Source organism: Homarus americanus, unplaced genomic scaffold (genome assembly GCF_018991925.1).
Source record: "Homarus americanus isolate GMGI-L3 unplaced genomic scaffold, GMGI_Hamer_2.0 scaffold32583, whole genome shotgun sequence".
NCBI classification, from domain to species: Eukaryota; Metazoa; Arthropoda; class Malacostraca; order Decapoda; family Nephropidae; genus Homarus; species Homarus americanus.
In genome coordinates, this window is record NW_024713129.1 from 3,127,592 (window position 1) to 3,152,286 (window position 24,695).

The 24,695-nt window shown below is 39.2% G+C and overlaps 1 protein-coding gene across 1 annotated transcript in view; it reads right to left on the reverse strand.

Annotated features, from left to right (window-relative positions):
• LOC121865944 (tigger transposable element-derived protein 1-like) overlaps positions 1-8,279 on the reverse strand; it is a 10,697-nt gene extending 2,418 nt beyond the window's left edge. The window contains exons 1-3 of the mRNA XM_042365514.1: positions 7,918-8,279; positions 6,291-6,535; positions 2,770-2,845 (exon numbers count right to left, since the gene is read on the reverse strand). Of these exons, the coding sequence (XP_042221448.1) occupies positions 2,770-2,845; positions 6,291-6,535; positions 7,918-8,279 (683 nt within the window). The remainder of the gene's footprint in view (positions 1-2,769; positions 2,846-6,290; positions 6,536-7,917) is intronic.
• Between the last annotated feature and the right edge of the window lie 16,416 nt (positions 8,280-24,695).

Consider the following 24,695-nt stretch of genomic DNA (forward strand, 5'->3'; position numbering starts at 1 on the left):
ATTTACTCCACTGGAAACGAATGTAAACATTGATCAGATTACTGTATTGGTGGACTAGCCGATCAACTGATCAGCACAACAAAACGTGTTTGTCGTAAGGCTTTTGTTAATCGAAGTTTTGTTCATTTATCAAACTGAAAATCCTTATGGGAACTAATTCGTTAACCAAAATTTCGTTAATTGGACCGTTCGATGACCGAGGGACCACTGTATATACAGTACAGTATATACAGTGGTCCCTCGATTAACGAATGGTTCAATTAACGAAAGTCTTAGGAGAAACACGCTTTGTTGTGCGCATCAGCCAATCAGCTGATCGGCTAGTCCACTTATACAGTAATCGGATCTATGTTTACATTCGTTTCCAGTGGAGTTAATATCAAGCTACTGTCCTGGCCACGTGGACGCACACCTGCCCAACCGCATCCAGCCCATACGAGGACGAATTGATTGCTACAAGAACAGCCCAGTCCCAACAATTATATCATATTTGTATCACTTATGTTAACTGTATATTATTTGTAAATCAAGAGACCCATTCCCCAATTATGTAATTGTATATTTACAGCCTTTCCGGCTGCCATGCTCTTTCAATAAACCGCTAATTATTATTATTATTATTACACAAACACACACACACACATACAGGCATCCCCCACGTTACGGAAGCCCGGTTTACGGAATTTCGCTCTTACGGAATTTGTAAATTATGACCAATAATTTCACGTTACGGCCCGTAAATCCGCCCTTACGGAAATTGAGGTAAATTTTAAACACAAGGCCTCACACATGCCATTCAGACTAACAGACTTGACAAGTTTTACCAACCATAAAGACAGTTGAAGCTTTAAACATCACTCACAATGGATCTTGAATATTCCAACTGTAATCAGACATACCTAAGTTGCCTCAACAATTGCAACCCCCTTCCGTAACACGGGGGATGCCTGTATATATACTGTACTATATATATATACACACACAAGTAACTCGCGTTTTACGCACGTTTGATTTAAGCGTTTTGGGAATAACGCGATTGTTCAATTAATACCAAAAGCTAATTTACGGGCACCTATAAAGTGGTCCCTCGGATAATGTATACAATTCGTTCCAGAAGGTCGTTTGTTAACCGAAAATTTCATTAACCGAAACCATTTGTTTCAATGGGATTTTGGGTAATTGGTTGCAGCTCACTTAAAATTACATACAAACTAAAAAAACAAAAAATGCAGTAAAGTACACTTACTTTGAGGTGTGTACAGTCAGTTCTGCTATAACGCGATAGTTGTGTTCTTGTAAAACATCGTGATATAGAAATTCGCGCAATAGAAATAACAGGGCTTATGGAGAAAATAGGGTTAGGTGCAGATTACTCAAAATCGAAAAAAAATTTGTAGTTAGCCTAACACAAAGGATAGAACAGTCTAAATAAATGTTACATTCATATCTAATAATGAAATCATACAGTAAATGTAGCATTTTACCTTGAAAAAATATGAATATAACTTGATAGGGGAGAAGGGTGATTTTGAGGTTGATAACATCGAGCTTCTCTTCAATAGTTTCTTTTACGATCATCACCGGGAATGCGATCACCAGAACGCTTCTTGGAGATATTCTTCTTTACCATATTCACAGTTAATACCACAAAATTGGAGAAATAGTAAGCAAAAATCGCGTTACAGGAAACAAGCGTTCGCGTTTTACAAATATCATTCCTCTATTCATAAATCGCATTAGAGCCAATTCGCGTTGTCAAAACACGCGTTATAGCAGAACTCACTGTATGTAGAAGGTTCCTGGTTGATGATGATGATGGGAATTAAAAGTGGGGGTGGAGGAGAAGGGAGAAGAGAAGGAAGTGGGGGCGGAAGAGAAATCACCCATAAAATTTTAAGTTCACTAGGTGTAATTCAAGATTATTTTCTTTAAATCAACACTGCACTGCACAATATACGTATAGTCAATATGTTAAATAAATTTTAGAATGACCAATAATTGTACTGTAAAAACGTAAAAATACTCTGTGTTCAAGAGACCCACAAGCAAGATGTTTCCTCCACTGAACAGAGACACAAACTGAGGCCTTGGTGGTTGAGTGAAGTGGCTGATGAGCACACCAAAAACTAGTTCCCTGTACTGCAATTATGTTAATTTATTTAAGTGTTAAAATGACTAATAATTTTAATATAAAACTTGCAAAATTATTGAATAGTACAACCATCTTGATATTTACTCCAATTTTAACGAATGTAAGCCCCAGAACCGATTTCTGTATTGGCGGACTAATCTTCCAGCTGGTGAGCAAGCCAAAGCATGTCAAAACATTTTCGTAAAAATTTTGTTAACCAAATTTTTGTTCGTTAACCGAAATGAAGATTCTAATGGAAGGTAATTCGTTAACCAAGGGACCACTGTATTTTACATAATGCGCTCAAGACAGTTTAAATTTGCCGCGCGTATTCGCATGGTCGCCTGGCAGTGGAGTCACGTGTAATGCCTGGTGAGGTGCTTGTAAGTTATTACTATAATGTCAGAGTCATATCAACATCAATGATTTCAATATTATTATTATTAATAATAATAATTATTATAATAATGTAATAATAAAGATTATTACTACTAATGATGAAGATAATGATGATAATGAAGTATTTTGTACAACAACTGTGACGACGTCCAGCAAGTTTCCCGCGTATCACTTTCTCAGTTCAAACCAGCACTACTTTTACTCTGTGCTCTCATTAACATTGTGTATTTATCACGTACCTTTTTAGTGTGAAACTGTTTTCCCCATTGAGCATGTCTGGAAAATGTCTATCTGCCTTCTCTGGGGCGCCTGAAGCTAAAAAGGCACGAAAAACAATCACAATGGACGTGAAATTAAATGTGATCATCCGCCTTCAGAGAGGAGTGTGTGTGTCGGGGGTTGGCTGCATGAATGGTTTAAGTGAGAGCACTGTTTGTACCCTGTGCAGTATATGATGGTTCCCCTAACCTGTACCATTTACATGTATTCTTATGGGAAAATTATGTTTAATTTACGCATTTTTTAATTAAGCGGTGGTTTTCAAGAATGTAACCCCTCGTAAAACGATAGGTGGGTGTATACATATATATTTGAAGGAAAGATATTGGTCATCACCGACCAACAGGGGGAGTCTTACCGCATCCCATGAAACATGTGATGTGGTAATTAGAGAGGGAGAAAGAGAGAGATAGAAAGAAAGGGGAAGAGAGAGGAAAGAAGGATGGGTGTCGTGTCAGCGGCCAGTACATTAGCGAGCAGATGTGTGTTTTGAACCATACTCAGGATCATGTGTGGGCAGTGTGTGGGTTACTGTGTAGCAGGAAGGAAGTCTAGTTCTGTGTACCGGAGACAACTTTTAACCAATATCAAACATCAGTGCTTTAGTGTGACAGCTGGTGACGGTGAAATTTACAGTGACCAGTGCAGTGATAACTCACTAACGATTGTCTGCAGTCTGTACCCACACACATGGCTCAATCTCAGGCCGTTCACTCGTGAGATTTTGGTAATTGTTGTTGTATGTAGGATTAAGCTAATTTACGAGATTAATTACTGTAATGTTGTGGGACGTGTATTTCCAGGTATGACCGAATAAAAACTGTCGTGTGATACTGGACGGCTTTGAATAATTCTCCTATCAACCCAGTCACGCCGTGTGCGATTAAAGTGACCATGAATAAAAAGAGGAAGCAGATGACCAACTGGGTCAGAGGAAGGGAGCCAAGTGAGCAGCCATATGGTTACACCCCGCACTATGACTCGGTTCAAACTACCCATGAGCAACACCTGCTTCAGATACAGAGAAGAAACCCAACACTGAACAGCACAGTTCCAACAATCATTGGACTGGAATACAAACCCCTTACAATAACAATGACACCAGCAGACCCTACGTTCACTGATTCCCAAGCAACGCTTATCTCCACATGCCTCGCCACCTCCCCTCCCTCACTCAGCCAGCTAATGCGTGTGTAAAGAAATGTTTATTCCCTTTATGTGTTTGCTCTTATGACAATTATTTCTTTAACTTTTTTTTCACAATATGTATGTAGGATGGTGTGTGTCTGTAACTAAGTAAAAATAAATGAAGAAAGTTACTTATATATACCCAAAAATATGAGTTAAATAATAACCATAACACCTCACAGCATGGCCCAGTAGCCTGGTGGTTGCAATAATGAGTCTAACCTAGCTACAATGCCATGATCAATCAATATTAAGCACTATTTTCTCAGTAAACACTAATAATATCAGTAAATCCAGTGAAATAGACAGAGAGAGTGGAGTTACAATTGCATAAGACACTCAACTAGCAGTCACTCACTCCCCTTACCCGTTCCCGTTGCCAGGCATACGTATGAGAGAAATACATACAGTGGGGTATGCTATAACGAACGGATCCTACTACGAATATTCCTATAACGAACGGTTTTACCTATAAAATTGAGAATGCTATAACGAACGCAACTCCTACAACGAACGCGGATGAATACCGGACTATTTCGCCTGGCGCATGAATATTGTTGTACCGCGACCCACAACAAGAGCGTCAGGCGCCATCTTTGTCTCATTGTGTAGCCAGTGCACCACTGTTATTGTTGAAATTTCGTCTTTTGATGTGGAAATTCGCGTTATTTGTATAACTATTTTGTTATACAAGTATACAATTGTAACAATGAGTCATCCAAAGCGAGTGAGAAAGCTAATAACCCTTGAAACTAAGAAAGAAATTATAAAGAAACGTGAGAATGGAAGAAGCATTGCGAAACTTAGTGATGAATATGGGATGGCTAAATCGACTATATGTACGATTTTGAAGAATAAAGAGGAGTTAAAAACTGTGCAAGTGGCTAAGGGAATCTTTAGACTTAGCAAAGCAAAGTGTAATGTGATTGAAGAGATGGAAAATTTACTCTTAGTGTGGATAAAGGAGAAAGAAATGGCAGGTGGTAACATTAGTGAAGCTATAATTTGTGAGAAGGCCAGACAATTGTTTGAGGACCTTAAAGCCAAGACTCCCAGTGGAAGTGATAGTGATGTGCCAGTGTTTAGGGGTACCTGCATGCTGAATAACACTAAGGTAAGATAAAGTACCGTATTTTTTACATTTTCCACAGAATTTTTTCAGTGTTAGGTGGTTGTATTTGGGGGCCTGGAACGGATTAATCCTATAACGAACGAATGCTATAACGAACGAGGTTCTGGAACCAATTACGTTCGTTATAGCATACCCCACTGTATCTTATAGTCCAATTTGAAAATGGTGATGGGAATAGTGATAAAAAAAATTTATAAACCATGCATTTTCCTATGATAACATAATTATTAACATTGTATCATTACTAGAGCGAATGAATTAGCCCTTAGGCCCCAGGTGACGTTCCAGAACGTCCGACCAGCGCGCCCCGGGTGATGTTCCAGAATGTCCGCCTTTTCCCGCAACTTTTTTTTTATTATTATTTTTGGAAAAGTTGATTTTTTCTTGATTTATCCCCACAGGGGTGGTCCTGCCAGCAGCACCCTAACCCGGGGCTTAAGGGTTAATATTCCCACAAACAACAATTGATAACTTTGTTATAAAAAAATGGATTAACACTCACCATTCCATGCTGACTGTTTGTGTAGAGCCCATTCCTCTCTCCCCTGCCACTGATGAATATCATGATGAAAATAATGAATATGATGAATGATGATGATGATGATGAAGGCAGGAGAGTTACAAGAGCTCCTCATTTGCCCTGGAAGAGGAGGCAGAGGAGAGTGGAGGGAGGTCACACCTGGGGACGGCAGGACAAGGGTCGTCCATGTTGGAATCAGAGTCAGGGGGAGGAGGTGCACGAACAGGAGGCCGAGGCTCTCTTGCAGGTGTAAAAGGTGTAGGACTTGGAGTGGACGAAGGCAGGAAGGAAGAACATAGTGATTGAAGGCTGGGCATCCTGGAACTTGAGTTCCTTCATTATTTCCTTGTAAGGAAGTAAGAACTTCTCCATCTCTCTTGAAGTTGACTGATTTCTCGATAGAGGGATTGATGTAAAAAAACATGTCTATGAGTGCCTTACTAGCCAGCAAGCACCTGTTGAGGCTAGTGACGGTTAAGGTGGGCACCTCCTCTACTTTACCTTCTTTTTCTTCTTCGTCCTCATCCTCATGACGGTGCTCCTCGACAAGCTCGACCAGCTCTCCCTCAGTCAGCTCTTCCCCAACATGGCCCAGGAGCTCCTCTTGCACCCCTTCCTCCTGAAGGTCGTCTAACCCTCACCTCCCACTTGACAAGCAAGCTGGAAGATGTGCTGCACATCCTGGTCTACTGTGGGGAAGCCAACAAAGTTGTCCACCACTTCTGGCCACAAGGCCCTCCAGCAGGAGTTAACACAGAGAACTGTCAGGTCACCATGGCACTGCTTGATGAAGGAAATGCAGTCTGCAAAGGAGAACTTCTTCCACATTTCCCGCACTGACTCAGCACCAGCCTGTGTGTCGTCGTACAAGGCCTGCCATATGCTGCTGAAGGTGCAGGTCATATACAGTATACGAACTCTCGATTTAATGGAATCCGATATAACGAACTCTCAATTTAGCGGAAGGAATTGTTTCCGTTATTTTTCGCTTGATTTAGAGAACTAGTTCACTAAATCAAGATTAATTCCATTAATACGCTCACACCTCAGACACATATGTGCATAGAAACATTATTCATGGCTTACCTTAACCCTTAAGCCCCAGGTTAGGGTGCTTCTGGCAATCCCCCCCCCCTGCGGGGTTAAATCTATAAAAAAAAATAAACTTTTCCAAAAATAATTAATAAAAAAAAAAAGTGGGAAAATGGGCGGACGTTCTGGAACATCACTCAGGGCGCGCTAGTCTGATGTTCTGGAATGTCACCCAGGGCCTAAGGGTTAAACTAGGAGGTTCAGTGTTTGTTTTCAATTTTTTCTATAATTTCCAAAGTTTTTCCAATTGATAGCTACACTCTTTTGACATTCTCCCCACACCACTTCCTTTCTGAGACTTCTGAGAGACTTTCGGCATGATATCTAACCCTTAAAGGTCTGACAAATTTTGGGAAGTCTCCCTTCAGAAACTGAATAGTAGGCTAAAAAATTAAAATCATAAAATTAATGTTCTAGTCTTATGAAATGTTAAGACACATGTTAGTCAATAGGAAATAACATAATTATTACTGTACTCACCACCTACAGTTATTAGCCAGTCGGAGATGTCAGCGAGACACCTTACCTCACCACCCCTCAAGCAGTTATTATACATCTGGGAGTGAATGGTGATGAACTACCAACTCACTCCATACTCTTACAACTTCACAACACCTTCACATGGTTGCTTATTATTACACTATATACAGTACATTCACCACTCTGTAGCTTGGAGTGGCAGGGCTTGGGAGCTGGAGTTCTAAGTGGGTAATCCCAAGAGGTAGACGCATGACCTTCCTCCATGGTGACAACTGTTGTACTGATTATTTGCTTAAGATGTGGTCAAGGAGAAGTATGGGGGAGCGGGGATGAGCTATTGCCACAATAATAGTCACGGTACTCAAGCAGGAAAATTAATAAAATGAAGCGCTAGATGATGACATCAGACCCTTACTACGCCAGGCGCTCTGGGATGACGTCAGACCTTTAGGGGCTGAGCACAGTAGTTAGTTGACAGAGAGGTAGATCGAGGGGTAGCAGTGAACAACAGACGCGGTGGCGGTAAGACACAGACTGAGCAGATGAAAACAAACCCCACGCGCCAAGCAGCGGAATTTAATGGGATCACGCTCAATTTAGTGAATAAGTTCGCTTAATTGAGTGAAAATAAAGGAAATTCGATTTAGCGGAAAGGGGTGGCTTGAATTAGTTCGTTAAATCAAGAAAATACTGTACTTGGCCTTGAAGACAGCGATGACTCCCTGGTCAAGTGGTTGGAGCAATGATGTTGTGTTCTTGGGTAGAAACATCACCTCGACATTTTTGTTGGCAACCTTGAGGGCCTTGTGGTGGCCAGGGCAGTTGTCAATCATGAGAAGAACCTTAAACTCCAGGCCTTTATCCTGCAGGTAATCCTTGACCTCCCTCACAAAACAATTTTGAAACCAGTCAGTGCACAAAGCTACGGTCATCCAGGCTTTCTTGTTGTGGTGGTAGAAGACTGGGAGGAGGTGCATGTCTTTGTTCTTGGGACACGCGGACGCTTGGCATGGTACAGCAGCAGGAGCTTGATCATGTGTCCCGCAGCTTTGCCACATAGCAGGAGACACGCACGATCTTTGGCCACCTTGAAGCCTGGTGCACTCCTTTCCTCCCTAGAAATGAATGTCGTGGCTGGCATCTTCTTCCACCACAAGCCAGTTTTGTCAGCATTGAAAACCCGCTTCGGCTTGTAGTCCTTCTCCTGGATTATCTCAGCAAAGATTGCCTGATACAGTCGGGTCAGGATATATCGCGAGATAGGGGCCAAGGATGTTAGTTATATAGTAAATTGCAACATATAATTACATATAATCAATGGGGAAAATAGGGTTAGGTTCTGGAGGCCAACAAAATTGTCTAAACTTGACATAAAATGGCACAGTCTAAAGTTAGCAGAATATAAATTGCATTGCTGGAATCCTTGCAAGACAACGAATAATTTAAATATAGACATCATATATTTTGCACAAGAGATAAAAATTTTAGTCCTTTGAACGAAAATGTACTAAATTATTATTAAAATTTTTGTCTATTGCAAACTATAGCTTGTTTATATTCAAATTAATCACTATCTTACAAGAATTCCAGTAATGTTAATTATATTCTCTTAAGTCAATTCATTGACATTTTATAAGAGAAAAACATAAACTCCCCCTATATGACAGATAAATAAATACCATTAGGTAACCTCGGCAAGGGTCTGGCGCCAGCTGTCATAATACATCACCTCCACTTCCTGCTAGATTGAAAGTGGTTTTAGGCTTAAAGATTTTATCTTATAAAATGTCATAGACTAAAATTAGCAGAATATAAATTGCATTGCTGGAATCCTTACAAGACAGCAAATAATTTGAATATAGACATCATATATTTTTCACAAGAGATAAAATTTGTAGTCTTTTAAAGTACATTTACTGTAGGTACTGTACAGTTTTCAACTTGTATTTCTGGGGCGATTTAGGGGGTTTTTAGGAGTGTTTCTGACTTTATACGGTTTTTGGCTTTATGTGAGGTCCAAGGAACATAACCCCACGAACGTTGTGAGTCTACTGTAAATAAATTTATCGCTATATACAGGTGGTCCCCGACTTACGACGGGGTTAGGGACCCAAATCCAGGTCGTAAGTCCGATTGGTCGTAAGTTCGACATAGATAAAAAAAAATTGAAAAAAATAAAATAAAATAAATAAATAAAAAATCTACAACGAAATACAGTACAGTAAAAGTATTAAATAATGAGGAATGGATACAGTACAGTGAAAGTAATAATTAATGAGGAATGGATACAGTGTGACTGAGCACTTACCTTTAATGTAATCAGCTGAATGCACACAGGGCCCCCATAATTTTCTAATTATACATGGAGACTACGTTAACTAGAAGAAGCAGAGGAGGAGACAGGGCTGGGTGGTTCATCAATGTCGCTTTCTTCAGACAGGTTTATGGACTGTGGAAACTTGCTGGTTGAAGGTATTGGATCATCTTGAAGGAGTCAAGAGGCAGCACTGGTTGGGCATGAGGAGACAGCACTGGGGTACTTCTTAAAATAGATGTCCAATTTAGACTGAACAGTTTGTTTTTTCTTTTCATGATAAATTTCTCTGTAGCAAGCAAGTGTATCTTGGATCATTCTGTCAACTTTGGCATAACGCTCATAATTTTGATCCATGCCATCAAATATTTGCATTCCTATATTAATTGTAGCAAATGCCTCTGCCATTTGTTTCACTGAAAACTTTTTGGGGGGTGCAGGTTCATCTTCTACATTTTGTCTCTCTTCTTCCTCTGCAATTTTCTGTGCATCTAGTTCAATAAGATCCTCGTTACTGTGCTCTTCTGCTACACTTTCAACCAACTGTTCAACATCTTCATTATCAATTTCTAACTGAAGCTCTTTACCTAACTCCACTATCTTGTTACTAATATCCGAAATAACTTCATTTTCATTAAATCCTTTGAAACTGTTCACATATCTTTTTAGGATTTTCTTCCATATTCCATTCATGCAATGTTTTGCAACCTGATCCCATGCTGCACTAATGTTCTTTATACATGACAAAACGTTGTACTCCTTCCAAAACTCTCTGAGCGTTTTCTCACCTTCAGTAGCAGCAACAACCTGAGCGAAGGTCGTACGTAAATAATAAGCTTTAAAGGCAGCAATAGCACCTTGATCCATGGGTTGGATGACAGAGGTAGTGTTAGGTGGAATGTACACTACCTTAACATCAGGGTGCATGTCGTCCAGGTGTGGTAGGTGTCCCGGAGCATTATCCAAAATCAGCAAAATCTTGAATGGAATCTGTTGTTGCAGACAATACTCCTTGGCTCGTGGAATGAAACAGGTCATGAACCAATCCTCAAATAGTACTAGGGTCATCCAGGCTTTCTTATTACTGCAATAAAACACTGGCAGTGTGTGCTTGCTGACATGTTTAAAAGCCCTAGGGTTCTCTGAATGATAGATCATGAAGGGCTTTAGCTTGAAACCAGCAACATTCCCCCCCAACAGAAATGTAATTCTGTCCTTGAATGCCTTGAATCCTGGCATTGTTTTCGCCTCTTTGTGGATGTATGTCCGCTCAGGCAAGCGCTTCCACAATAATCCAGTCTCATCCACATTGAATATTTGCTCAGGCAAATAATTCCCTTCCACAATCACTTCATCTAACTCCTCCTTAAAAGCTTCGGCAGCACCAATATCGGCACTAGTTGCCTCTCCACTCACCTTAACATTGTGTAGACTGTAGCGTTTTGTAAATCTATCAAACCACCCATGACTTCCTGTAAAGGTTTGATCACATTCATCTCCTGCCTGCTCCTTCAGGCTTTGGAACAGGTTTCTTGCTTTAGCCTGTATGGTTAGAAGGCTTAAGGGTACACACTTTTGTATCTGGTCTTCTATCCATATCACCAATAATTTTTCCATATCGTGAATAGGACCTTGTCTTTTCTTCGAAATTATAGTTCCCTTTATAGGTGTTGTTCCTTTCACTACATCATGAATACATTCCTTGTCCTTCAGAATAGTGGATATGGTCGAGTGCGAGAAACCTAGGTCGCGTGAGATTGTTGCTACAGTTTTTCCATTCTCATGCTGCATTATTATCTTCATTTTCTTCTCAAAAGTAATTGCCTGTCTCCTTTTCTTTGGAGCACCACCAGCACTCTCACTTGTACGCTTTCCAGTCATTATAAAGTCAATTAAATACGATAATTACGAAAGTTCACAGCGCGATCATTATAGGATACTATAGCCAAACACCAACTAAGCACTGTACTGAGTGAGTGTACCCACGCGGTGACCCAAGCCACGCCACACTCTCGCCTGGGACGGAAACGTTTCGGTATAGTAAATGTGCGCGTCATTTGAAAATATTTTTGGTCACGACTGCTGCGGTCGTATGTCCCGACGGTCATAAGGTCAGAGCAGAACGTAAGTACTGATGGACGTAAGTTGAAGCGGCTGTAAGTCGGGGACTACCTGTATTGGAAAATGTCGATAATTTTGGTTGCCGTTATATAAATTTTTTTTTATATTAAGTCGATATATACAGTCAACCCTCGCTTTACGCGGTCCCACTTTACGCATTTCCACGTTTATGCGGTACCCTGCCGAAACCGGAATGCTCACTTTCCGCGGTGTGTGTACCCTTTTACGCGGAGAGCGGCGTGAGCTGGGTGCGCACAAGGTCGCCCAGTCATCAAAACATTACCGAGTTCTTCACCCGCCACCCACCACAGCCGGCCCAAGTCAGTGATAATGATAGTGAGGATATGGACTTATATGGACTTTGAGGGGTTTGACAAAAAGGCCCTGCAAGCCTCTGTGGTGGATAGTAATACAATTGATACAAGTGATACAGGTGAGGGACAATAATCTGCCCTCTGCATCGGAACCAACCCCCCATCCCCGTGTGCCCAGCCATCTTTTCTACTAATGTAAGTGTTAAAAAACCTAATATTATTGATATTTCTCTAAATTATTAATTGTGTGTGCATACCATCATAAAATTAAGAAGTTATTTTTATTACAACGTAGGTATTGTGTCTGAAAAAGTGGAGTTTGGGGGTCGGCCCGGTCTCTATTTCAATTAATCACATATGTTATGTTGTTCACTTTACGCGTTTCTCACTTTACACGGGCCGCCGTGGGTTGAATTAACCCCGTAAAGTGAGGGTTCACTGTATCCTGACCCTACTGTACTCCCTTGCTGCTACATCGTCCGCCGAGGCTGAGTCACCAGTGATCCTCAAGTTGAGCAGGTTGTAGCGCCTCTTGAAGTTCTCAAACCATCCCTTACTGGCATTAAACCTTTCTTCGTGGTATCACCAGAACCACCAGCACTAGCACCACCTTCACCACCTTCTTCAGCATGGAATCAGTCATACAGAACTTTGGCTTTATCACGGATAAACTTTTGGCTGAGAGGGATGTGGCAGCGGTTAAAGTCTTTAATCAAGATGTTAAGGGCTTTCTCCATCTTCACCATAGCTGCATCCCTCACATTAATGGCTACCTTGGCAGAAGAGGGGGCACTTAGAGCAACGGCATTACGAATCTCTCTCTTTCTTCTTGATGTAGCAGACAGTTGACTCACTGATGCCATACTCCTGGCCATATATGGCAAAGATTTGGCCACTCCTAAGTTTGTCCAGCAGTTGTATCTTCTCCACGAGGGGCATGACCTTCCTTTCTTTCTTTACTTGTTTGGGCGCCTTCTTGCAGCTGGATAAAGATGGTTGAGGGCATTCGAGAGCCATCACAAGCACAAAGTGCACAGGTGTTAAGAGAGCAGAGTAGCACACGCACGAGACGGACAGGTGTTTATCCCGGACTGAGGAGGGGTGAGCTCATGTGGGCCAACCTCCCGGGAACATGCCGCCAACTTAAATATTACCCACAGACCTTCTTGGGTACATCCAGGGTGTCATCCGCAAATAATCGAGGGTCACAAATTAAAAATCTGCGAATTGTAAAGGCAGGCTGTATACAATATTACAGTAATTACTAGACGTCCACTCACCATCTTTTCTTGTGTTGGTGGTGGATCGGTGAGTCAGCTAATGAGTACGTACAATATTATTAAAAAATCTTGCATTGTCATGCAGATTGAAGAAATATTCAATATAAAACCGTTCAAAATTGTAGGATCATCTTACAAGGTCGCCTTCACTTTCGCATGAGGCAAATTTATCACTCACCTGATGGACTAAAAGAGAATATTTCTGGACAAGACACTTGAAGACTTCCAAGATGTTAGTATTGTACTGTAATATAAAAGATAAAGTAACTGCCTATACTTTGTACTTTAATAAGAATGGAATATTATCTTTCTTACCTTTATTTGTTGGATATTTGGGATGTGACCCACCACCAACCAGGGCCAAATAATTACATCTGAAGAGCATCTCAACATATCCAATACCTCCATCTGAAAAGTCCTGCCTTTCCTTTTCTTTCAGAGGATCACAATTATAAACACGAAAGCCTGTGTCCATTCCACAGGCAAAACATCCTGAAGGACAAAAAAGAAAAAGAGCACTGAAAACCTGCTGTATTCTAACATGCAAAAATTTAGTAAACAAAATAATATTTATATATATATATATATATATATATATATATATATATATATATATATATATATATATATATATATATATATATATATATATATATATATATATATATATATATATATATATATATATATATATATATATATATATATATATATATATATATATATATATATATATATATATATATATTTCATGTAAATCCACAATGAAAACGTGGATAAGATAAATCTTGATAAAATCACACGGGAAAATGGAAACAACGGAGTAGCTTTCGTCTTTATTCAAGACATCTTCAGAGGCAACTGGATTACATGGACAGAGAGAGGCTTAAATATACAGGGTGACCTAAAAACATGAGGTCAGGTCATAATGATGACATCCACTAATCCCCACACCAACATACACGTAGAGGAGCTTAAGAGAAGGGTGATGACGTGACTAGACAGGTCAGGTCAGAAAAAAGGGACCCACAAAATAACTATCATACATCAAGATCAAAGGTTTTCAAAGCATTTTTAACCTTGGGCCACTGACAAATAAATTTATGTAACATATTATCAGTTTTGAACTGACCATCACTAAGGTTTATTGATTTTAATTCCTTAATCAAACTAGCTTCAACCAGAAGTCTTTCTGTGACACAAGATGATTTGAATACTTCTAAGCTTTTTTCCCAAGCAATGGGGTGATTATTATTCCTAACATGAACGAACAAGGCACTGCTTTCAGATGCAGTTCTGATATTATACTTATGTTGTTTGATTCTGAGCTGCAGTGTTTTTCCTGTCTGACCTACATAATTACAATTACATTTGCTACATGGAATACAATACACACTTCCATTTACATTCAAACTTGGGCTATTCCTTATTAACATATTGGTAATGGTTGAGTCATACTTGAAAACAACATTAATATTTAGAAGCTTGAGGGACCGAACTAACGGGACAAATTCATCACGATAGGGCAGAGTCAAAATATTCTTAAGTGTAGGAACTTGTCTGGTTTGAGAGGAATGAAAGGATTTTTTAGCCCTTTTAAAGCAACGATCAACAAACACAGAAGGGTACCCAAGTTTCTGTGCAATAGAACGAATGTGTTTAAATTCATCGTCAATAAATTCAGAGTCACAAATACGCAGACATCTTAGGAACATAGCAGAAAAAACTGACATTTTGGTAGACTCAAGGTGATTCGATAAAAAGTGAATGAAACTGTCTACCTGTGTGGGCTTTCTATATACCTTAAATTTATAGTTTTGGCCATTTCTCATGATAAGCATATCAAGAAATGGAAGGGATTCATTTATTTCTCTTTCAATTTTGAATGTGATACTAGGGACAATATTATTAAGCTTGTCTAAAAATTCCAATGGGTCACTGTTTTTAGGCCAAAGACAAAGAACATCATCTACATATCTATACCAAGGAGGAATAAAGTCCACTATATTGGGTAGTAATCTAGACTCAAAAAACTCCATATAAATACAGGCTAGAGGAGCAGAAAGACAATTACCCATGCTCATGCCAAATATTTGTTGTAGAACTTCCCATTTGCTCTAAACACATTGTCAGTTACACATAACTCTATCAATTTCAGGAAAGTATCATGTTCAATAGTTAAATCTAGCAGTTGTAATTTATCTTTAAGAAATGAAAGTAAGTCTTTCACAGGTACTCTAGTGAACAGTGAATTTACATCAAAACTTATTAATTCGCAAGGTTCGTTGTGTTTCTTGAGTTTATCAATTAAATCACTACTATTGCGTATATGTGAATTAGATATTTGGCCTGTAAGAGGGGATATCATCTTTACCAGCCACTTGGATAATTTGTAAGTAACAGAACCCACAGAACTCACGATAGGACGTAATGGATTATTAAGCTTGTGTGTTTTGACCAATCCATACATATAAGGTAAAGTGGGATTGATTTGAGAGAGCTGTTTAGTGAGATCGGGGTTCTTTTTCAATAACATCTTCATTTTGGAATTAGATAACTTATTAATATTTTCCAGGGGATCTTTCGTAAGCTCACAATACGTGCTTTCATCACTAAGTAATGAATTCATCTTATCATTGTAGTCACTTTTATCCAAGATAACAATAGCATTAGACTTATCAGCCTTGGTAATGTGGATATTCTTATTTCTTTTCAAGTTTATCAAGGCTGTTTCAAATCTTTTTGGAATGTTTGAAGCAAATTTCCTATTTAAAACACTATGTATACAACCTTTAGCTATGGAAATATCTTCATTTATAACATCAGACGACTTCTTCTTTTCCAGGTTGATTAAACCTTTAGCAATAGTAAGCGGATTAACGCACCGTTGAGTGATAGAAAACTTCCTACCAAAACCAAGAACAAGTTTCTCATTTGTCTGTAGATCATGAGATGATAAGTTTATGAACAAATTTGGATCACTCAATATGGTCCAGTAACTCTCGTCAAACAGAGCATTTAATTTGGCATTTAACCTTCTTTTTTGGGCTTTGTCAGTTTCACTAAGAAGTTGATATACAAAATCACGAATGGTGTGCCACTTATCAAAACAAACACTGTTTTGCATAAGTATTTTACACTGAGCACTGTGCTTGAAGGCTAATTTCACACTATCACTTGAACTCTTGATAAGGGAATCTAGCAACACCTTATCCAACTCAGAGAATGCTTGATTGTCCAGATTTCTTAGTCTACTTGGAAGACAGGACTTGGGAACAATTTTATCATCTCTGCAATCTTTCAAAAACTTCAACTTGTTTTTGAGACTATGAGCCTTCAGCAAACTCTTCTTGTAGTTGCAGTAGATGGGGCGAAGATGAGGATGTTGTTGACAGATTAAGGATACAGCGTAAGAGAGACGTGTAAGTTCCATATTTCATGTAAATCCACAATGAAAACGTGGATAAGATAAATCTTGATAAAATCACACGGGAAAATGGAAACAACGGAGTACCTTAGCTTTCGTCTTTATTCAAGACATCTTCAGAGGCAACTGGATTACATGGACAGAGAGAGGCTTAAATATACAGGGTGACCTAAAAACATGAGGTCAGGTCATAATGATGACATCCACTAATCCCCACACCAACATACACGTAGAGGAGCTTAAGAGAAGGGTGATGACGTGACTAGACAGGTCAGGTCAGAAAAAAGGGACCCACAAAATAACTGTCATACATCAAGATCAAAGGTTTTCAAAGCATTTTTAACCTTGGGCCACTGACAAATAAATTTATGTAACATATTATCAGTTTTGAACTGACCATCACTAAGGTTTATTGATTTTAATTCCTTAATCAAACTAGCTTCAACCAGAAGTCTTTCTGTGACACAAGATGATTTGAATACTTCTAAGCTTTTTTCCCAAACAATGGGGTGATTATTATTCCTAACATGAATATATATATATATATATATATATATATATATATATATATATATATATATATATATATATATATATATATATATATATATATATATATATATATATATATATATATATATATATATATAATGATAAGTTATGAACAAATTTAGATCACTCAGTTTAGACCAACAACTCTCGTCAAACAGAGCATTGAATTTCCCTTTTGGGACTTTGTTCCTTTCACTAAGAAAGGTGCTCCATTGTTTCCCTTTTTCCCGTGTGATTTTATCATGATTTATCTTATCCACGTTTCCATTGTGGATTTACATGAAATATGGAACTTACACGTCTCTCTTACGCTGTGTCCTTAATCTGTCAACAACATCCTCATCTTCGCCTCATCTACCGTAACTAGAAGAAGAGTTTGCTGAAAGCTCATAATCTCAGAAACAAGTTGAAGTTCCTAAGTCTTGTCTTCCAAAAAGATTAAGAGATCTGGACAATCAACCCTTCTCTGAGTTGGATAAAGTGCTGCTGGACTCCCTTATCAAGAGTTCAAGTGATAGTGTAAAATTGGCATTTAAGCACAGTGCTCAGTGTAAAATACTAATGCAAAATAATGTTTGTGTTGATAAGTGGCATATCATTCGAGATTTTTTATATAAATTTCTAAGTGAAAGTGACAAAGTCCAAAAAAGGAGGTTAAATGCTAAATTAAATACTCTGTTTGAAGAGAGTTACTGGTCTAAGCTGAGTGATCTAAACGTGTTCATAAACTTATCATATATGTATTTATATATATGTATATATATATATATATATATATATATATATATATATATATATATATATATATATATATATATATATATATATATATAGAAAGCCCACACAGGTAGACAGTTTCATTCACTTTTTATCGAATCACCTTGAGTCTACCAAAATGTCAGTTTTTTCTGTTATGTTTTTAAGATGTCTGCGTATTTGTGACTCTGAATTTATTGACGATGAATTGAAACACATTCGTTCTATTGCACATAAACTTGGGTACCCTTCTGTGTTTGTTGATCGTTGTTTTAAAAGGGCTAAAAAATCCTTTCATTCCTCTCAAACCAGACAAGTTCCTACACTTAAGAATATTTTGACTCTGCCCTATCGTGATGAATTTGTCCCGTTAGTTCGGTCCCTCAAGCTTCTAAATATTAATGTTGTTTTCAAGTATGACTCAACCATTACCAATATGTTAATAAGGAATAGCCCAAGTTTGAATGTAAATGGAAGTGTGTATTGTATTCCATGTAGCAAATGTAATTGTAATTATGTAGGTCAGACAGGAAAAACACTGCAGCTCAGAATCAAACAACATAAGTATAATATCAGAACTGCATCTGAAAGCAGTGCCTTGTTCGTTCATGTTAGGAATAATAATCACCCCATTGCTTTGGAAAAAAGCTTAGAAGTATTCAAATCATCTTGTGTCACAGAAAGACTTCTGGTTGAAGCTAGTTTGATTAAGGAATTAAAATCAATAAACCTTAGTGATGGTCAGTTCAAAACTGATAATATGTTACATAAATTTATTTGTCAGTGGCCCAAGGTTAAAAATGCTTTGAAAACCTTTGATCATGATGTATGATAGTTATTTTGTGGGTCCCTTTTTTCTGACCTGACCTGTCTAGTCACGTCATCACCCTTCTCTTAAGCTCCTCTACGTGTGTGTTGGTGTGGGGATTAGTGGATGTCATCATTATGACCTGACCTCATGTTTTTAGGTCACCCAGTATATTTAAGCCTCTCTCTGTCCATGTAATCCAGTTGCCTCTGAAGATGTCTTGAATAAAGACGAAAGCTAAGGTACTCCGTTGTTTCCATTTCCCCATGTGATTTTATCAAGATATATATATATATATATATATATATATATATATATATATATATATATATATATATATATATATATATATATATATATATATATATATATATATATATATATATATATGTAAATTGTAATTTACATATTATTCATATTATGCTAGAGCGCCCACAAAACATGAGAAACGTTTGAGTCCCCCAGTAGAGATGTCCGTTCTCTATCCACTCCAGGATGTCCGTTTTCTTTTTGTGTACTCGCTCAGGGACTCAAGTATTTCTGTATATGACACAGGATGATAAGGAATTTGAATTTATTTGTTTATTTATTTATATATAATATACTGTAATATATTAAATATACTGCAAGTATTTTCTTTAATTTATATACGTGTTTCGCGAAAAAGGGAGGCTACATTTATGGTGATCGTTAAGGACCAAACTCCGAATCCATGACGTGACTTCTGTTCATTATTTATATCCTAAATTTACCACTGTCGGCAGTTTCAGGAATTAATGCAGTCATTTACTGAATATTCTTTGCAAAAAAATAAATTTTAAATGAATTATTTATAAGAGATAAGTATTATGATCAGTAAATATACAGATATGCATTACTGACCACCTCCGAACACAAGGATGGCTAAAAATAGCCACAGGCGGTCACAGTCAAGGTCACTTTCCCTTTCTTGTCACTGGCAAATGGGGGTGGGGGGGATGATAATAGCAGCTGTGTTTATTACGGTATGTTCGACTGGTTTATAATACATTTTTATTATTTTAATATACCGGTAATCTTCATTTTAATCCAGCTTACCAAACGTAAGTTTCAGTATAAAATAATTAGTGGTACTGTAGGACCTTGTGAGTGGTTTACTGTATACATAAATATTACATAAATTATTTCTGCAATTCTTCACAAACAAAACACATAAATCAATTGAATATGTGATGTCGAACGTGAACTGTAAACACTGTGTGTGATGTAGAGAGAGCGCGGGTGTAAAACGCTATGTAATTTGATTTTCTCTTTTATGTAAAATTTTACAATTTACCTATAATATATAGGTATACTGTATACATAAATATTACATACATTATTTCTGCAATTGTTCACAAACAAAACACATAACTCAATTGAACATGTGATGTCGAACGTGAACTGAAGCCACAACAACCGTTTGAGTGGAATCGCGTTAGAGCAAACGAGTTCGCGTTTTACAAATATCGTTCCTCAATTCATAAATCGCGTTCGAGCAAATTCGCGTTGTCAAAACACGCATTATAGCAGAACTCACTGTATATATATATATATATATATATATATATATATATATATATATATATATATATATATATATATATATATATATATATATATATATATATATATATATATATATATATATATATATACATATACACAGTTTTACCCCGCTTAACGCGCTTTCACTTAACGCGTTTTATCATATACGCGGTGCCTTGCCAAAGCTGAACTTTCACTTAACGCGGGTTTTTCCACAGCTACGCGGTGAGTGTCCGGCTCGGATGCTATTTTTAGATTTTGACCACGCGCCACCCACCCGCCCTCCTGCCTGCCTGCCTCTCCCTCCTCCTCCCTCCGCTTGGGTAAGCGGCGCGGTAAGGTTGCGCAGTGTGTGTCTTTGTTGCGTTATCACTGACGTCATATGACGTCTCGGACTGTGATTGGCCATGCAGCCCTACCCCCCTCTGCTGCTAGCTGTAATTGGCTTAAAGTATTATGACGTGACTACCCCGGGGAGGGAGGGAGGGAGGAGAGACGACGCTTGACCTAGCCGCGGCAGTTTCATCCCTCAAGGCCACGCCGGGTTAACGCGCATCCATTGTTCCGTAAAATGGCTTCCGCCGGACCACCACCCCCAGAGAGAAACCTTTCCTTACCTGGACCCAGCGGCACTAAACCAAAGAAGACACGACGTTCATTAAGCTACGAGCTGAAGTACCAAATTGTTCAAGATTTGGAGAAAGGAAGACGCCAAGTTGATCTCGCGCGCCAGCATGGCGTCAACGAATCTACGATTCGTACAATAAAGAAGGATGCAGCCAAGATAAAGGAGCACATGAAGATCACAAAGTCTGCAGGTGCTTCATCTATCAGGTATTGCCAGAACAGGGTGCTGGCAAAAGTGGAAACTTTGCTGGTGAGTTATTTGGTGCGTCAGGCGCGACGCAACATGGCGGTGGACACGCGCTCAGTGCAGGAGTACGCACGTGAGCTATACGCAGCAGTGACACGTAAACTGGGAATTGCAGAGCCCAAACCCTTCAATGCTTCCCATGGTTGGCTGCATAGGTTTAAGAGGAGGAACAAGGTCACCAACATCAGCATTGTTGGTGAGGAAGCGAGTGCTGACCGTGCGGCGGCTAGAGATTTTCCTCCGTTTTTACGTGAGATTATGGAGGAAGGACAGTACAGTGACGACCAGGTGTTTAACATGGACGAATCTGGTCTTTTCTGGAAAAAGTTACCTTCCAAGACCTTCGTTGTCCAGTCTGCGAGCAAGGTAAGGGGCCGGAAGATGCAGAAGGAACGCATCACCGTCCTGTTTACCACCAATGCCTCCGGTACCTGTAAACCAAAGTTATCGGTGATTCACAAAGCCCGCAAGCCGCACGCCTACAAGAATATGGACATGAACAAGCTTAATGTCCACTGGCTAACCGCACGTAAGGCGTGGATGTCCTCTTCTCTGTCCCTCTTCTGGTTTGACAACTGTTTTGTTCCTGACGTGCAGAAATTCTGCGAGCAACAGAATGTTCCTTTCAATATTTTGTTGCTCCTTGACAACGCACCTGGACACTCGCCCCTACTTATGGATCGTCACCCCAACGTAAAAGTGGTCTTCCTTCCTCCCAACACTACGTCATTAATCCAGCCCATGGACCAGGAGTTAATCTGCAATGTTAAAGCTGCATACTCGGCAAAGAAATTCAAGCTCCTGAACGACTCTACCAACACCAAGGATGAGTTGCGTAAGCTGGGTGACACCGACAGCGAGAGTAAAAGCGACGAGGACAAGGAACAAGAGGCGGCGACTCAAGAACTTCTCGTCAAACAATTTTGGAAGAAGTTTAACGTCAAACAAGCTGTAGACTTCTTGGTGGAGGCATGGAATCTGCTGTCTATTGCTACGATTCGTCACGCATGGAGACATGTGTTGCATGGCATACCAGGTGAGAGGAGGAGTGAACCTGTGACTGGTCAGGTTCAGACTGTTGCAGTAGCAGTGGACCTTGCCAGAGAAGCTGCGCTCAGTATTACAGCTGAAGGCTTCTCCGAGACCACCAACGAAGACATCATGGAGGTGATCAGAGATCCTGAAGTGACTGCCGACGAGATGTTGGAAGAAGAACCCGCCAGTGAAGAGGAGGAAGAAGGTGCGTCATTCTCCGAAGAACCTAGTTTAAGTCATAGTGATATTAAGTGTGTCATAGAGTTAACAGAAAAAATTAAGTCCATCGTTTCCCGCGACACTGACGATGAACGCCATGACGTCTTCCATACCCGACTGGTGCAGGCTATGGAGCCGTACATCACGGTGTATCATGACAACATCAAAGCCAGCCGTCAGCAAAGCATAACCGAGTTCTTCGCCCGCAACCCACCACAGCCAGCCCAAGCCAGTGATAGTGATAGTGAAGTTGATTTTGAGGGATTTGTCAGGGAAGCCATAACAACTGTAAGTGACAGTGATATTGATTCACCTAGTAATGGTGATTCACCTAGTAATGGTGATTCACCTGAGGGGCAGTAATCTGCCCTCTGCCTCGGAACCAGCCTCCATCCCCGTATGCCGACCCATCTCTTCTACTACCGTGAGTGTTCCTCAAAAATTTTCGTTTTTTAACCTATTCTTTATTTTTCCTATGTTAACCTTTATCTTTCCTAACCTAACCTCTTCTATATTACTTGTTTTTCATGCCACCATAAAGTTAAGATAGAATTTTTACTACAACATAGTTATTTGTCGTCAAAAAGTGGAGTTTGGGGGTCGGGCTGGGTTCTATTGGAATTAATCCCATATGTTCTGTTATTCACTTAACGCGGTTTTCACTTAACGCGGGACCCTCTGGGTTCAATTGACCGCGTTAAGTGGGGTACAACTGTATAGTAATAAATAATACCTCAGACTTAAGTTAGGATAATATAATTGACATTGCTGGATTCCTTGCAAGACCAGGAATATTTTGAATACGGTATACACGTCATATATTTTGCATAAAAGACAACATATTTGCTCTGTGTAAACAAAATTCTTACATTAGATCTAAAATTTGTATGTCTAATGCAAAATCCATGATGTTTATATTCAAAATGATCATCATATTGTAAGAATCCCAGCAATGTAAATTATATTCTGGCCAGGTAATTTGTATGAATTTTATGAGCTAAATAAAAAAAATTATACTTCACCCGCGTATATGAGTAGATGCACCGCTTAAAGTGTGAATTCCGGTTCTGGCAGGGTACCGCGTAAATGTAGAAACGCGTAAACGAGAAGAGCGTATAGCGGGGTATTATTGTATATAATCATAGCATTATTTTCCAGTAATACTACACTGCAATACAACTACACTACTTTTAGCAGTGTTACTTTGATACATGATAAAATAGACAAAAAATAAAAATGAAACAAACAATAGTAGGTAATTATGTTCAGGAGGCTTCCCTGTGGCTGAGGTGTGGCATAACAGGCAAATAGTCACACTGGAACCTGATAACCCGCACTGGGCATTTAAACGGTGGCGGATTCTGAAGCATCACCCAGGGCGTGCTAGTCGGGTGTTCTGGAACGTCAACCAGGGCGTGCTAGTCGGGCGTTCTGGAACGTCACCCAGGGCACGCTAGTCGGGCGTTCTGGAAAGTCACCCTGGGCGCGCTAGTCGGGCGTTCTGAAACGTCACCCAGGGCGCGCTAGTCGGGTGTTCTGGACCGTCACCCAGGGCACGCTAGTTGGGTTTTCTGGAAAGTCACCCTGGGAGCGCTAGTCGGGCGTTCTGGAACGTCATCCGGGGCGTAAGGGGCTAAAGTGAAGTATGGACTGTACTGTATATAAGGACTTTGACTATGATAAAAATCCGACTTAAGAACGTCCTCAGGAACGTAACCTGGGAACCCCCTGTATTTAATTATGTTATTTCACGTTCATTACAATGGTCACTCGGTTAACGAACGGTTCGGTTAACAAATTACCTTCCAAAAGAATCTTCAAATCAGTTAACGAACAAAAATTTGATTAACGAAATCCTTACGAAAACCACGTTTTGTTGTGAGCATCAGCTGGTCAGCTGATGGGCTGCTCTGCCAATTCAATAATCTGTTCTATGTTTACATTCGTTTTCAATGGAGTAAATATCAATAAAGTTGTGCTTTTTAATATTTTTTCATTTTTTATATTAAAATTATTAGTCATCTTAACATTTATTTTACATATTGATAATATCTGCAGTACAGAGAACTAGTTACAAACATATGTTTACATTCGTTTCCAGTGGAGTAAATATCAAGAAAGTTGTGCTCTTAAATATTTTTTCATTTTTTTTATATTAAAATTATTAGTCATTTTAACATTTATTTAACATATTGATAATATCTGCGG